The sequence below is a fragment of the Corvus cornix genome, chromosome 1, assembly GCF_000738735.6.
Source record: "Corvus cornix cornix isolate S_Up_H32 chromosome 1, ASM73873v5, whole genome shotgun sequence".
Taxonomy (NCBI): domain Eukaryota; kingdom Metazoa; phylum Chordata; class Aves; order Passeriformes; family Corvidae; genus Corvus; species Corvus cornix.
The window spans coordinates 43,938,439-43,954,601 of NC_046332.1; the positions used below are offsets into that span (position 1 = coordinate 43,938,439).

The window sequence follows — 16,163 nt, forward strand, 5'->3', positions numbered from 1 at the left end:
CTGCTTTATTTTAACATTGCCAGAACTGTTAAAAACTCTTTAACATTGGTTTTAACATTGTTGTTTTAGCCTGAGATGGGTTGAAATGCTGAACTGATGGTAGAAACCATAAGAGGTTTTTTCATGTGCTACTTAGAAAACATTTCTGTCTACTAGTTGAACTAAAGGAACAATTTAACTAATCATTCATTGGAATAGATCCAAATCAACACCTACATTCTGCAGGTTCCAGAAGCCCTTTTCTAATATCGTGAGATATTGAGCTTTTCTTCCAGAAAATTAATTGAGCTATCTGAAGGTTAGCTACTGAGCATTCCTACAGGCATCTTGACTGAGCTGAAACTTGCTGGCCTTATTGCTGTGGGACTTCCCTGTTAAGTTTTGTGCTTGTATATTGCCTTGGCCCGACACAGCAGGTGTGTAGACTCCCTGGCAGTGCCACATTCAGCTCAAAACGTGGCTGGTAGTGTTGGTCTGCATTCCCAGGGCATCAGCTGCAGAACGCTACCACTGCCTCTTTTTTCCCCACAAAACAGGAGAGGAGCTCTTAGAGCACACCCTGTGTTGCACCAAACCTATCTCATTTGCAAGATCTTTCAAATCAACAGTAAAACTTTAAATGAGGGGCATTTCTGTTATTTGATGGCTAACAGATCTTGTTTGAAGTTTGCTAAATCTGCTTATGTCTGTATTAACAGGGAAGAAATGTACCTATGGACACAAATGCAAATACTACCATCCAGAAAGAGGAAATCAGCCTCAGCGATCCGTAGCTGATGAACTTCGTGCCATGTCTAGAAGCACAGCTGCCAAAACTACAAGTGAAGGAGGACTGGTAAAAAGCAATAGTGTTCCCTGTAGCACTAAAAGTGATGGCACTTCAGAGCTGAAGCGTGCTGCTCCAAAGAGGCAATCCGATCCTAGTATAAGGACTCAAGTCTATCAAGATTTGGAGGAAAAGCTTCCCACCAAAAACAAATTGGAAACCAGGTCTGTACCTTCTTTAGTTAGTATACCAAGTTCCTCTGCTGGAAAACCCCAAAGTACTGCACCTTTAACTAACGGCCTTCCATCCGGAGTTCACTTCCCACCTCAGGATCAAAGACCACAGGGACAGTATCCTACAGTGATGATGGCAACCAAAAATCATGGAACACCAATGCCTTATGACCAGTATCCAAAATGTGAGTCTCCGGTGGATATAGGCTATTATTCCATGCTGAGTGCATATTCAAATCTCAGCGTATCTGGTCCACGTAGTCCAGAAAGGCGCTTCTCCTTGGACACAGATTATAGGATTAGCTCTGTAGCTTCCGACTGCAGCAGCGAGGGGAGCGTCAGCTGTGGCAGTAGCGATTCCTACGTGGGTTACAGCGATCGCTCGTACATGAGCTCGCCTGACCCGCAGCTAGAGGAGAACTTGAAGTGCCAACATATGCACCCCCACGGCCGCCTTAACACCCAGCCCTTCCTGCAGAGCTACCACGAGCCTCTCACACGAGTGCAGAGCTACAGTCACGAAGAACCAAAGCATCACCACAAATCTCCCATTCCGTACATGGCTGTGCATCTGCAGCATCCAGCAGTCGGGGCTCGTTCCAGTTGTCCGAACGACTACTCCGCATCTCAGAGCTCGTCCCATTCAAAGGCGCTGCATCTGGGGAGAGCGCTGGTGTCCACGAGAATAGACAGCATTTCAGACTCCCGTTTGTATGAAAACTCTCCGTTAAGACACAGAAAGCCTTACGCTGCCCAGGAAGGTCTGGGAGGTTGGGACAGGCAGAGTTACGGGATGGATGCCTACGGCTACCGCCAGACATACTCCTTGCCCAGCAACCCCACGCAGCCATGCTACGAGCAGTTTGCCTTCCAAAGCCTTCCCGAGCAGCAGGACCAGCCCTGGCGCGTACCTTACTGTGGAATCCCGCAAGACCCCCCAAGGCACCAAGACACCCGGGAGAAGGTTTACATTAACCTCTGCAACATCTTCCCCCCCGACCTCGTGAGGATGGTGATGAAGAAGAACCCTCACGTGACGGACGCTCAGCAGCTCGCTGCAGCCATCTTAGTGGAGAAATCTCAGCTAGGTTATTGAGACACGATGCATCTTTGTGGTGTCTCGTAGTTTTCAGCTCAGCGCTAACGCTGAGGGAGGTTTGCTACAATAGCATTTGGGATCTCCTTCTCAGCAAGGAGGTTATAGAGTACTCCGTTTATGTGAAATACTGTATCATGGAGTCTGTATGTATAGCCCCATGCATTGGAAGTACCAGATATGTTTTGTGTTCTAGTTTGAAAATTTTTAAATGGCTATTTTCACATCTGGAATATGTTCCAGTTTAAATTAATATATATATATATAAAAATAATCTGTGGTCTCTGGTTATAATCTTTGGTGCATCAGGGGTTTATATGCAGCACTTTCTTATCATTGTTACATTTTGTTGGGAATTTTTTGTTTCATTTTTTAACTTGCTGGATGCTTATCCTTGGGCTGTGAGATATTAACCTGCAGAAAGAGGATTTTGCTACTTCTGGCAGGCAATTTTCAAGCCAGTTTTCAAGCCAAGTTTCTGAACTTTTTACACCACCATAAGTAAGTCTGATGTATGTTTGTTTGTTTTTGTGAGCTTTTTTGTGCTGTAATCACCTGTTTGTAGAAAACAAAGATTTACTACAGCACTGACTTCATTTTTTGAAACAAATAATTAAGTTACCAGTTAACAGTGAAATGGGTAACAATGTATTGGTAATTTATAGTATGGCACTTTTCGTTGCTTTCTTTGTTTTGCTTAAATAGTTACATGTTTTTGTTGATGCAGTCAATTAGTAAGATCAGATGCAAACAGAGGAGGAAAATTTTTTTTTTTTTTTACTAATCTATGGATATGGTAAAAGCCTTATTGCCTGATTTTCAAAGGTACTGAGAATTTGCAGCCCCCTTGGAAGCTAAGAGAAGCTGCAAATGCTCAGGATCTCCCCAAACCAGGCCACCCTGTTTCAGTTCCCGTGTGTTGTTACCCAGCTCTGTGTATTTCTGGTCAGTAGATGGGGACCTGAAATCGTAGGGCCCTGTTTAGTTGTTTTATATGTTTTTCCTTTGTATTGCTGCACAACTGTACTGGATAAAATATGCTTTTCATAAAATATTTACTTGTTTTTAAATGAATTTAATTATCTCAATGCAAGTTTTGTATTTAAGATACTGTTTGATTTTTCTTGCTATTTATCAAGGCTGGCCTGAAAAGGTTTTTGTGTGTTCAGGATATGCAACATTTATTAACTGCACTATGGTAATGATATTGTAGCTCAAAATAATAACTTAAACTTTTTTTTTTCTTTTTTGGCTGGGGAGGGGAGAGTTGTGGGGAGAGAAGATACCATATGTGGTCCTGGAGTTAGTTTTTTCGCTTTTTGCATTGTGTAGGCCTGATTCTTGCCACAAATAGTGTAGTTTTAGAAACAGACAAACCAAGTCTGTTTTAGCATTAGTAAGGGATATTTCTGGTTTAAAGTCATGGGTTTTACTAGCACCTCATAAGCTTTTATATATATATATGAAAAATAGAAATAGTTTTTGCAATTGATGTCAGATGTACTTCCATGACGTGATCAGTTGCCGACAGTTTTAGGTTTCCATCCATTGTAACAATGTTCAGTGTTAAAAAAGTGTCACTAGTTTACACTATTACAGCTGATAATTTTGGTACACTTGCTGGAATTTTAAGTAAGGCCCTGAAGAACCAGAAAGTACCTTTTACTGTTGATACAAATTGTATCTTTTTAACTGAGAACTATTTTGATTTGTAGATTAGAAACACAAATGTATAATTATAACTAGTCTTTTGGGCAACATTTTATCCCTTATTTAAAAATTAGAGATTTCAGACATAGAATAGATTTAGGCAAGTGAAAGTAGGTATTTATTTAGGTGTCTGTCTCAATTTCACATACTAAAAGGAAAAAATAAACTATTGGCATCTTCTTCCTTCTAAAATCTTTGTAGTGGGAACTCACTAAAATAAAGGTAAAATGCTGCCTGAAAATGATGTCCAAGCACCTTTGAATACGAAGACGTTTTCACTACTTGTGTGACACCATGTGTTGCAGCAAGTAGGGTTTGGGTATACAGTAAATGCTTCTAAAGAGCATTGTGCTATAGACATATCCAATAATCTGAACCATGTTCAGCAAACCAACTCAGGACGTGGTGCTCCTGCAGCTTCCGCTGCCGGTGCGCTGCAGGTTCTGCCACTGCCTGTCCCCGTGGCAAGGCCGGAGGGGCTCTACACCATCTGTCCTGCGTTGTCTGTTTAGGGAGAAGACCTCTTCACCTGTGGCAACAGTTTTTCCCTGGATTTGGTTGGTGGCCATCTGTAGAGCATGTTTTAATGTAGAGATCAATGCAGCGCTGACGCTGAGGTTTGGACTGGGAAATGGGTCTCATCTTAGTTGTACGCTAAGATTTGGTTAAATTGAATTACACTGAAGTACTACACCATAGTGTAGATGCAGCTGTTTTAATAATGCAAGTATTATGTTGGTGTTTTTAATGGGTTTCTACATTTATTTTTTATGTAGGTATTTACTTCTGCCAAAAGGTCAATTCCTTTAAGCATGAACTGAAATGTGCGTATGTAAAAGAAGTGTTTTGTGTTTTTCCCTGTGATGTGAGCACCAGGATGCTCCTGCCACGCACATGTCACAGTCTGGCCGAGAGCAGGGGCTCAGCAGGCTTAGCCATTGGGATATCGGTGCGAGGAGGTGTGTGGGACTGCGAGCTGCACTGCTCAGGCCTGAGATCCCACAGTCCATTGCCTCTGCACATATCCAGGGCAGTATTGAATCCCCAAAAGGGTGGTGATTCTTGTAATAGGTTCTGTGCTTTGCACCCCAGCACTGAAAATGCTTTAAAAATACAAGAGCAGGAGTAACTTGGTGGATTTTAATGTTGTGCAATGATGTGCTAGTTCCCCTTAGACTTGCTTATTTTGCGTAAAGGAAATTTACTGTGGACAAAACGTTTGCCTTGATACTTCCTTTTGTTTTGCTGTGTTAACAGATTGAGGAATTGTGTGTGAACTCCTCCATGGTGAGGAGACCAGTGTGTATATTTAACAACTTCTAAAGAGGACACCAGTAACAAATGTGGATGCAATGATACTGGTCAGATACTACCTTTGTCTGTGTAATTGCATTGATGCAAATAACTGAACTGTAACCTCCCGTGGTACTTAAATAGCAGAGGTAATTCAGTGATACTGTCTTGGCCCCAGCTGAGTGCCAGAGATGCAATGAACGATTTAGTACCTTCGAGTTAGAGCTGTCCCTCAGCTAAGAAGAGGGCAACACTTTTCCTTTGTCTTCAGTACTTGGGAGTTGTTTCGATACCTTGCAGAAACTCTGCATTTTTAGATAAAATCCCAAGCTGTTATAACTGCATCAGTAATAGTATATAGATACACAGTATTTTTAACGCACATACATTAGGCATCTGCCCACAACTGTTTTCAATACAACAACCATATTTAGAGTTTTTAAGTATGTCCTGTAGGTAACTAACTTCGAGTTAAATATGCCCAGGGTATGACAGTATTAATCACTTCGTTGTCTTTTATTTCTCAAAATATGTGTAAGATATATATATATATATATATATATATATTTGTGTATATATACACACATATGTTTGGCAAGTGGGTTTAAGATACTGCTAATGGTCTGAGGTAAGATGATACCTTTCCAGGTGTCCCATTTTCTTTGGTATGTCTGAATTGTGGCTTGGTCCTCCACTGCAGAATACCTCTGGGGAGAGCCAAAAGCCTGATGTGTTCACGTGATGCCCCGAAAAGAGAAGGTGTGCCGGGCTGGGGAAGCCTTCGAAGGAGACCCCTGCAGCCTTGGCAGATGCAGACTGGTGCTGAGCTGTTGAGAAACTTCTGCTGTGAAAGTTTTAGCTAACGGTGAACACCTTTCCAAAAATATCAAAGCTGTCGGTGTAAACCAGAGTACCTCACTTGGAAGGGGACGCTGCAGGGGTTTGCTCCAGCAGGGCCAGCGCCAGAGGACTAAATGCCTTGGGTGAGAGATACTGCAGCATCTTGACACAGTAAGAGACTACCAAAACATTTATCAGTTTCATCAGTCGATGGTTTGACCAAGGTATTTTCAGTGTGTAAAGCTTGAAAAATGAGACACAATGCTTTCCTGCTCTCTGGAGCATTTAGAAAAATACTCAACTGACTTTTCATTGCTACTGAAAATTTTAAATACTGTGCAATTAAAGAAACCATTTTTAAAAAAAATATAACTTAGAAATTATTTATTTTTATTTACAGTGTGACTTGCTAATTTATTCCTTGCATTATAAGGCCATGGTGGAGTGCCGTTTAAGTTTTTTTATCACAGGAACTAAAACTGCTGAGAAGTTTGAATAGATTCAAACTTAAAACAAAATTCTATGGCCTTGTTTTGTTTTCTGTAAAAGGGCTGAGGTTTTATAAATGTCAAATCACATTTTATATACTTTGTAAATTTTAGAGAGGCATAGTTTAAGAATCTTGTTCCAATTAAGTATGTTTGGGCACATTGTTTAGACTAATCATGTAACTAAACCTGGAATCATCTGTATTGAATGGTTTTTCCATCGAACCTTTTGCTTGGTAATGTGAGAGATGTTCAAATGTCACCTTTAGATGTTCTAGAATACATTTCTCAAGGTTTCATCAGAAGCTGGTGACTTAAGCACCCAATCACACGGGAGATGCGCATTTGCGTGGGAAACACCCTACAGCATGCTGGGTTTTCCTGGCCGTGCTGGTGCACATCAGGTCTGTCAGAGATGTTTATAAAGGCACTACCGAATAGCGTGTGCAGTTCGTAGTTATCAGTGTGCTTGAAATAATTTTCCAGCTTCCATTTTCAGGTCTTAAAGGGTTGTCATAACTTGTGCTTGGAGTGTTTATTACTCTGTCTACCCTTTAACCTAAATGATTGCAATAGTTCTCGTTCTGTCTCACACTCAATAGCCCTGGGAGGGCCCAGTCTCCCAAACACCACCACATACGCCTGACTTCAGCAGAAGTAGAGGCATGGGCCGGTGTTAGAGAAGCCCTGAGTCAGACTGGCATATATGTGAGTGCAGCAGGGCTGAAGCCTTGAGGAGCACAGCTGGAGAGCCACCTCCTCCCAAACAAAGGGGAGAGCTCACTGGTGCTGACAGGTCATTCGGCCAGGATTGCCCTTTGCGGGTGTTGGGAACACCTACAGACCAAATTTTCTTAGATGCTTAAGCACAGCCATCGTCTGTGTTTCAAAGTATAACAATCTACTCTTCACCTTTTAAAACAAAACCTCTCTGCTTTTGTTGTAGAACAATCCTTTTTATTCTGGTCTCAGATAAATTTACCATGTGAGATTGGCTAGCTGGTTACTTCTTATTTATCTAAATGACATTCTTAATGAAACTGAAATTTAAAAACTGATCTCCCAGCATCCAGTAGAGTATCCTCCAAGGAAGCAATGCAGATACAGCAGCAATAATTGTATTTTGTAGTTATTTTCCCAGTCATTATCTCTGTATTTGTGTTGAGTAGGTGAGATTTTAATATTGTCCTGAAGTCCGCTCTGGGAAAACCATTAGTTAAAAATAATGTTTGGGCTACTTGATAAAGCAGTTGTCAAGCCGGCTCTTCATTCCTTCACTGGTTGTTCTGTATTATTTCTGTGATGTGACTATTCACATCTTAAAACTACCTTTAAACCATACAAAAGAACATGTACATGGATTCTGCTTTTAGAGAAAAAAAATAAAGATTCATTTTCCTCACTGATGGGCTGGTTTTGTTTCATAAAAAAAAATCTCTAGAGCAGTTAGTGAGTTATAGACAGCTTTGTGTTCCTACCTGAATAACAAAACTGCTCACTTTGAGTAAATTGGAACAGTTTCAAACATAGAAGCATAGAAAGGTTTGGTTTAGAAGAGACCTCAAAGATCATCTAGTCCCAACTCCCTTGGCATGGGCAGAGACACCTTTCACTGGACATGGTCAGCCTGGCCTTGGACACCTCCAGGGATGGAGCATCCACAGCTTCCCTGGGCAGCCTGTTCCAGTGCCTCACCACTGTCACAGTGAAGAATTTCTTCCTAACATCTAATCTACACCTATTTTAGTTTAAAACCATTGCCCCTTGTCCTATCTGCCTGTAGAAAGAGTCCCTCTCTCATTTTTCTAATCCCCCTTAAGGTACTGGAAGGTGCTGGAAGGCCTCCTGGGAGCCTTCTCCAGGCTGAACAGCCCCCACTCTCTCAGCCTGTCTTCATAGGGGAGGTGCTCCAGCCCCCTGATCATCTCTGTGACCCTCTGGACCTGCTCATACAGGTCAACATCTTCCTTGAGCTGAGGATCCCAGAGCTGGACACAGCAGCATTCCAGGTAGGGTCTCACCAAGGGCAGGATCCTCTCCCTTGCCCTGCTGGCCACAAGCAGGATACAAGTGGCTTTATGGGCTGTGAGCACACACTGTTGACTCATGTCCAGCTTTTCATCCACTAGAATCCCCAGCTCTCCATAGGGCTTCTTTCAATAACTTCTCCTGGTCTATACTCATGTCTAGGATTGCCCTGAGCCAGGTGCAGCACCCTGCACCTGGACTTGTTGAACTTCCCTCTGGCTGACATCCTATCCTCCAAGTATGGCACCTGCACCGCCCAACGTGGTGCCACACACAAACTTTCTGAGGGTGCTGTCAGTCCCTTTGTCTGTGTCACTGATGAAGATGTTAAAGAGCACCAGTCCCAGGAGAGAGCCATGAGGGACACCACCGGCCTCCACCTGGACATTAAGGCATTGACCACAAACCTCTGTCTGCATCCAGCCAGCCAGTTCCTTATCTACTGAATAATCCAGCCATCAAATACACATCTCTCTAATTGAGAGAAAAGGGTGTCATGTGAGACCATACATAAGCATGTATGATTATAGATTATCAGTTCATTTTTAATGTAGTAATTTGTATTTAATAGGCTCTTTCCCTTCATTTTGCTTACCAAGAAAAAAGCCTCTGGGATTAAGAGGACACATCAGTCATTTATAGTAGCAAATTTTGGATTTAGACATTGTACCAGTGAACCTAGTGTCCTTTCTTTGAAGAAACTGGTGTGCTGGATCATTCAGTTATAAAGCCGTGATTTGCCATGTCCCTGAACATGCTGGTTTCTTCATAGGTGAGTTGCTGGCACAGGTTGGGTCTCAGTTTTTTAGCTTGCTTCAAGAATGCTAAATACAGCCATTCTTTTTTTCTCAAAACATCAAGCCGCTGGTGTTTGTAAATGTTTGTATAATCTGGTTTGGTCTCTTTGGATAGTGGTCATACCACCACCTGAGGCTTCTCCTCCGTAGTTCTGCTTTCTCCCTTGGGCTGATCAAGCACCGTGAGTTTCCCCAATTCAGTCAATTCTCTAAATCCCATGAGATCTGCCTGCATCACCTGCAGGGCAGGCCTGGAGAGCCTGTCACCTGTTTACAAATTTCTCTTGCATAAGCCTTAACAAAATGCCTGTGAGCCTGACAGGCATCACAGCAGCCTCTGATGCAGGTTGAAGTGTTGTGACACTGGAGATGAAAGGCCTCTGTCACTCACCCTGGAGCTGAAACCTGAACTTGACAACCTGCATGACCTTGTTTGGAGAAGCTAAGGAGAGGCTGCTGTATGAACACACAGGGATGCTCCTTGTGAGACCATTTCCAAGCAGCACAAAATGTCACTTGGGCTGCTCTGGGCAGCACCCTCCAGCCTCACAGAATCTTTGAGATCATTCCATGCTGACAAAATGAAGGGACATTTAGAGATTTTGTGTCCTGGTGCATAAACTGCCCCTTTGCTGACTGTAGACAAATATCTGGCATGGAATTGGGCACACTGTGAGCACATGCATTGAATGCCACCATCATCCTGCTCTTCAGTGTCACAGCAGAGGACCTGCGTTCAGCAACCTCAGGACCTGCTCCTGAGACACCTGGCGTGGCAGAGCCAGCAGCAGAAGTGTTGAAAATGGTTTAAACTGCTTCCACCGACCGGCTTTGTCATGCACCTTGTTTCACTGAGCCTTCCCACCAGGCTCCCGGAGTCCCGCAACAAGCACCAGGAAGGAGCTGCTGCCCTGCATTTCCCTGCCCATCCCTGGGGGCGTATCCAACCCACAGAGCCTGGGAGAAGCTTCAGGCTGAGGAAGACCTGCGAAAATCCAGCTCGTAGGAGACCCAGGAGATCAGTCATCCCTGGAGTCACACAGGGCAGGACAGGGGTGGCGCAAGGAGCAGGGGTGTCCCAGTCCCACCGTGGCCGCCAGCCGGGTGCTGGGACACGCGTGAGCACTCGGTGGCAGTGGTGCGGAAGATGTTCTGGTGCCACTCCATCTGATGGTCTCTATAGCAACAGTCGGGCTTTTTCTTTCCCAGCTGAACTGCCAAGAGCAGCAGGTAGGTATGACGGAAATTCAACACTGATATTAATTTACATGAGCTGGGTGAAGTGTAAGCAAGAGGACTGTGGGGGATAAGGAGCTGGCAATGCTCTCCAGGCCCGTTCCTTATGGCAGCCAGGCTCACCTTACAGAGATCCCCAATTGCACCCTGGAACCAGAGCTGCAGTGCTGGTTTGGGTGACCCAACATTCCAACCCTTGGGAAGTGGCCTGTGAGAAGGAATTTTTGGGTTTCATCCACCTCTACAAAACTTTCAGGCATGCACAAACCTGGATTTTATTTTATGTTTGACCAATTTCAGGAATAGAAAGTCTATTTTCCCTGGTGGGGGAAAAAAAAAGTGAACTGAATTCAGTAGCAGAACTCCCTATCTCAGGCAACGTGTTTTCCTACCTGTCCTTCCACTGCAGCCGCCTCCAGCAGTTGTTGGGGGCTCTGGCACGAGCCACATGTTTGCAGAGTGCCTATAAACACAGAGCTGCTAGGGCTCAAACCCAGTCAAACATTTTGGGTTTTCTGGGGGGTGCAGACCATGGTGACCCTCAGCACTAACCTGCCCCCAGTGTTCACAGGCTGAGGCTCTGCCCTGGTCTGGTCACGGTCACCATGGCAAGGAGAGTCAGATGCTCCAGGAACTGCGGAGAGGGATGATGTGATGTTTGTTTGTTTATTTAATGCCTGATTAAATGAGCTTCCCTTGGTTCCTCTGCGACAAAGTGATTTAATTAATGCTGAAACTCCGCACACACAGGATGCAGCAAAGCTGCTCACGGTTGGCACGGGCTACATCTATAGAATTATTTCGGAAAAAGGAAAACGTCAGCATGATAAAAATGGAAAGTGTTAGCGTGCCACGTGCTGCCAGGAAATGGAGCTGCTACCCTATTCTAAACCTGGATCAGACTTTTAGTGAAAGTTAACTTGCTCACCCCACCTTTTGACATTTAAAGCTAATATAATAGAATACCCACCCCCAGCTGAGGGCCAGCAAGTGCCGTAGGAGGCGTGCAGGCTTCCACTCACTAACTCGTCAGTGCACATCAACTGCAGAAAGCCAAGCGGCAGCAGAACTTCTGTCAGACCATCACAGAAACTGGGAGGAAACCCCCCAATGGCTGCAGGTTTACAAATATTGCCCTCTGCAGTCAGGGCAATGAGGTGGCCGAGCTGCAAGACCGCAGGTGTCTGCATCCCAGTGACTGTGTGCCCACCTGCAGCTCGGCTGCTTCCAAATCCATACCCTGGTGCAGGCACAGATGCCAAGACCAGTTGTGAATTTAGAGAAAAGACCCAGGATGAACTGCAAGGAAAGAAGCTGCTGGCCAGCCATCAGGTGTGGAAATAGCATGGAGCAGAGAGGGACAAGGAAGGCACCACTCTTTGATGTCAGCCATTCACAGGCACGATTGAATTCACTCGCCTTCCCTGCAGGAGAGCATTTTTCATCATACAACTCTGCTACAACAACACTTCAGACAGACCTTTACCTACAGGCAATTCCAGCAACATCTTCACCAGGGCAAAATCCTGACTGCCGCAGAGGTGACTGAGAACCCTCCTGTGCCGACCAGAAGCAGGACCGCGCTCCCTCCCTTCCCCCTGCAGGGCAGACTGTGACCCTTTCCGGCCATTTAGGCTCGTCCAAAGTGGCTGCTGCAGCACAGGAAGCGCTGTTCCCAGGCCGGGTCCTCCAGCAGCTGCCAGGGGAGGGCTGCCACCCCTTCCCAGACCAGCTCCTGCCGGCTACTAGCAGCAGGTGTGAACCTGCCTGTTCCAGCTAATGAGCTGCCAATCCCGTCAGAGCCAGACCAGGCCAGCTTGAGCAACGCTACAATCAGTGAGAGGGACCCAAAGCTTTCATTATATCAGGATCTCTATTTTCATGTTTCTGTTTTTGAGCCTGGCTGCTAAGGTACGCTTCATCTTGCCCAATTCCCCCTCTGCAGGACATCCACCAGAGAACTTCAACACTGACAAGCTAAAAAGCATCCTAGGCAGCAAGGGTAGCAGTAGAAAAAAATTCCTGGGAACATTTTGTGGTGGTACTGAAGATATATTTGCATGAAAGGGTCTTACTACCTTTCACTCTTGGTACCTGAAGCAAACACAGTCCTAAAGAAGGCTACTCCAAGCAGCAGCTACTGCAGAGACTTTGCTAGACATAGAACTCCTGGAGGCCACTGTGCCTTGGTCCCCTGAGCACCAGGAACATCTCTAAGCCCCCACATGGGTCATGCAGGGAGAGGGAGGCTGCACAAACAATTTTAAATAATCACTCGAGTGCTGACCAGTCCCGAGACCCCAGTGCTGGCCTATGTGTGCAGATCAGACCCTGAAACTCCACAGCTTTGTATTTTATGTTCCTCTTGGCATCCTAAACCCAAACCTTGTCTTCCAAAGGGCTGAGCCAGGGTCTTGCTTCAGCTGGTGGTGTCCTGGTGTGCCAATCAGAGGCAGGGGAGGCTTCCTTCTCGACAGCCCCCGTCTCTGCAAGGGTTTCAGCAGGAGGCTGGCCATGGTCCACTGCCCACCCTACCCACCTGCAGTCCTGAGGTGTGAGGGATGTGGCTCCAAACCCTGTCAGGATGGAGGGTCCAGGGCACACAGCCCCTCCTCCCTCAGCCAAGCCAGAGGGGCTGCTCCCAGATCCATGGGATGCTTGCAGAGCACCGGAGCAGCTTCCTCCTCGGGCAATTATCACCTAATGATTTTGGGCACATGCTGGAGGCTTTGACAGCTGCTGCTTCAGATGCAAGTCCTCTGACAGATCTACTGGCACAGTTGCCAGTGCAGGAGGCCATTGTGCAAGAAGGCACTGCAAGGAACACAAAGTTCACTCTGAGGCATATACCAAGGCTGGGTATATTCCCAGGGGGTGCTAGCTGGATTTGAGGATAATTCGGGTGTCTATCTACTCAATTAACTTCCTTAACTACCAGCTGTCTTTTCCTTCAAGAGTAATCCATTCTTTGGAAATAAAGCCTCTCATTGGCTTACCTGGTCATAGCACAAGATGTTTACCTGGAAACTCCGCTTTGGATTGGTGCTACAAAGTGAATTAAAACTTCTCAGAGAAGTGAAGGAAAACCCACTAGCATCACTGATCATCAAATGAATAGTGATTCTTTGGATGAAGGTTCAAACCCATTTATTCAGGCTTTTGTGCAGGGTGCACAGTCCAGCGCAGTTACGTACACACAGAATGCACATCCTGACAGCGTACAAAAAAGGCAAGGAGCAACGGGAGCTTACACTGGGAATGTATGTACAGACATATTAAACTGGGACTTTTACATTAGAAAATTGTCTGACACTGTTCAGGTATCATCAAGGCTCTTAGAAACTGTGTAGAAAACCAATAAAACTTGGAAAGTATCTACTGTTATTTCACTTTACCCAGGCTGGATATGTCAGGCTTCCCAAACTACATCATTTGTGGATAAAGCCTACAGGATGCACTACAGGAAGCACTTTGGAGGGTCACATTACTGTAGCACATCCCATTACAAGTTAAAGATTAACACATTAGTATTATCCTGTTTTCCTGGAAAGAACAACAGCTTAAATACTTCATATAGCTGATTTTCTCCTGGGAAAAGACGACAAAGGAAAGATTTTAGAGACCATGAGAGAATCAAACACTAACAAAATGTTGTAACAGCACTTCCTGGTCCTTCCAAAAACTCTTCACAGACCAGGCAGCGCCTAATTTAAAGCACTGTACACTGTCCAGATTTACAGAAGTGCAATAGCAGGCCTTGGCAGACCCCAGGTCTTCTGCTGATCTTTACCTTGCTCCTATCCTAAGGGTTGCAAGAGATCGTACTTTTGTAACCTGCACAGAAAGACACAGAGAGATCAAATAGATTTAGCAAAAGTATACTAAACAATAGATAGAAATATGCAGCAACATCATATGAGCCATATTCACTCCCTGTAACTATTCCATATTTAATTTCTGACTGAACTTTTTTTCTAAGATGTCAGCAGAACGAGGGAGCATCAGAAACACAGTGATTAAAGAAACACACTGTTCTTGTGGCCAAGGCACCCAGGGACACCCAAAACCCATCTTCACAGCTTGAAGAGCAGCTCAAGCTCTAAGTACTCTTCTATGCCAAATTTTTGTACATAGCAGTTCAATTTTGGTATCAAATTTTAGCATTACAAAGAACCCAACTGAAAATCCACCCAGGGGTAGTTTTAAAGGACCAATCTGTTATTGCAGGTAACACAAACCACATGGGAGTGCAACAGAGGTAAGATTGTGTTAAAACTGCTCCCAAAGATGGCTGAAATAAAATGCCTTTTGCACAAATACACCAAATATAGGACATATTTGTAGAACATTCAATCACAGCCAATATGATTTCAGACATATTTTCCTTTTAGCACAACACATGTGCTGTTTGCTGTGTAAGCTTTGGCGTTCAGTTCATTTCACTGGTTCCCTTGCATGAGCCTTTTGGAGAAAAAGGTGAGGACAGCATAAAGAATCTCTCTCAAATTTACTTCTCTCCTTAAGTTTAATGTCCTCTGCTGGAAATCTTTACAATGAGTCAAAACTTACTTGAGTGAAGATACATTTCAAAAATGTTTATTTTCCATGTTGATTTTTTACAAAAAAATCATTGTTGAAGTGGCTTGAAAATTGCTTTCCTTTTGGAAAATGACTTCCTTAAATATACTGACTAGGCGAAGAATAACCAGTATTTTACATTCAACCTTCCTATGTGAGCCTTCCTTTGTTGTGACCATCTCATTCTGATTGTTTTAGAGAAAGAAACACTTCAGCTGTAAGTAGTAATATATCATAATACTCTTCAAAATTAACCAAGAAAAAGAGTAAACAACCAGATTCTCTTTGTAATTAGTAAGCATGGGGAATGAGCAGCTATTCAAAAGTAAGAAGCCTTCAATAGCATTTTTTTTTAACACTTACGAGTGCAGACACAGCACATAATGTGCAGGAACATCAGAATTTTGTACTGCAGCCTGTTCCCCACACAGATTTTCTGGCACAGAAATTCAGCCAGAACTTCCAGGGCTTGACCATAAGCAAATAAGGCATGTGGTTAAGACTGGTGTTTTAAAAGTCTGACAGCAATTCCTGGACATGGGTGGGGAGAAGAAACAGGTTTCTGTCAGTGAGTGAAACTGTAGGCTGGGAAGGCATCACTAAAACCAGTGAACTGTTTCCTGGTACTAAGAGAACCCCAGAAACAACTGGCTTTCACAGGTGGCTAAAATCAAACATGAAGATAAGTAGATTTGAGATCAAGAACAAAACTGAACCATATTCACTCTGCCTGCTGTGATTTTTTTAAAATCGTATTTTAAACACAGTTTTTATAAGCCTCATTTCTAAAACTATTCAAGATCAAAGTTCCTCTAAGTAGCAACTCGTATATTTCACTTTAATACAGACATTACAAGGCCTAATGCCACATGCTGTATTAGAAATCTCCAGTTTAACCAGCTATCTATATATTTTTAATATATATGTGCATATATATACATACATATAAATTACCAAGCTCAGTTAAACAAACAAACCATGATACCTTTCCCTCAGAAAATAGTTTCATCTATTAAGCTCCAGATTGCAAAGCTAATTTCAGTGTCATAGGCAAAACATAACTTTACAAAATCGCTGGGGAGGAAAAAAAAGCACTTT

At 43.9% G+C, this 16,163-nt stretch overlaps 1 protein-coding gene across 2 annotated transcripts in view; it reads left to right on the plus strand.

Moving 5' to 3' along the window:
* ZC3H12C (zinc finger CCCH-type containing 12C) overlaps nt 1-7,832 on the plus strand; it is a 45,262-nt gene extending 37,430 nt beyond the window's left edge. For both annotated transcript variants that reach the window (XM_010400556.4, XM_010400554.4), the window contains exon 6: nt 699-7,832. In XM_010400556.4, the coding sequence (XP_010398858.3) occupies nt 699-2,095 (1,397 nt within the window). In that variant the 3' untranslated portion in view covers nt 2,096-7,832. The remainder of the gene's footprint in view (nt 1-698) is intronic.
* The last annotated feature ends 8,331 nt before the right edge of the window (nt 7,833-16,163 follow it).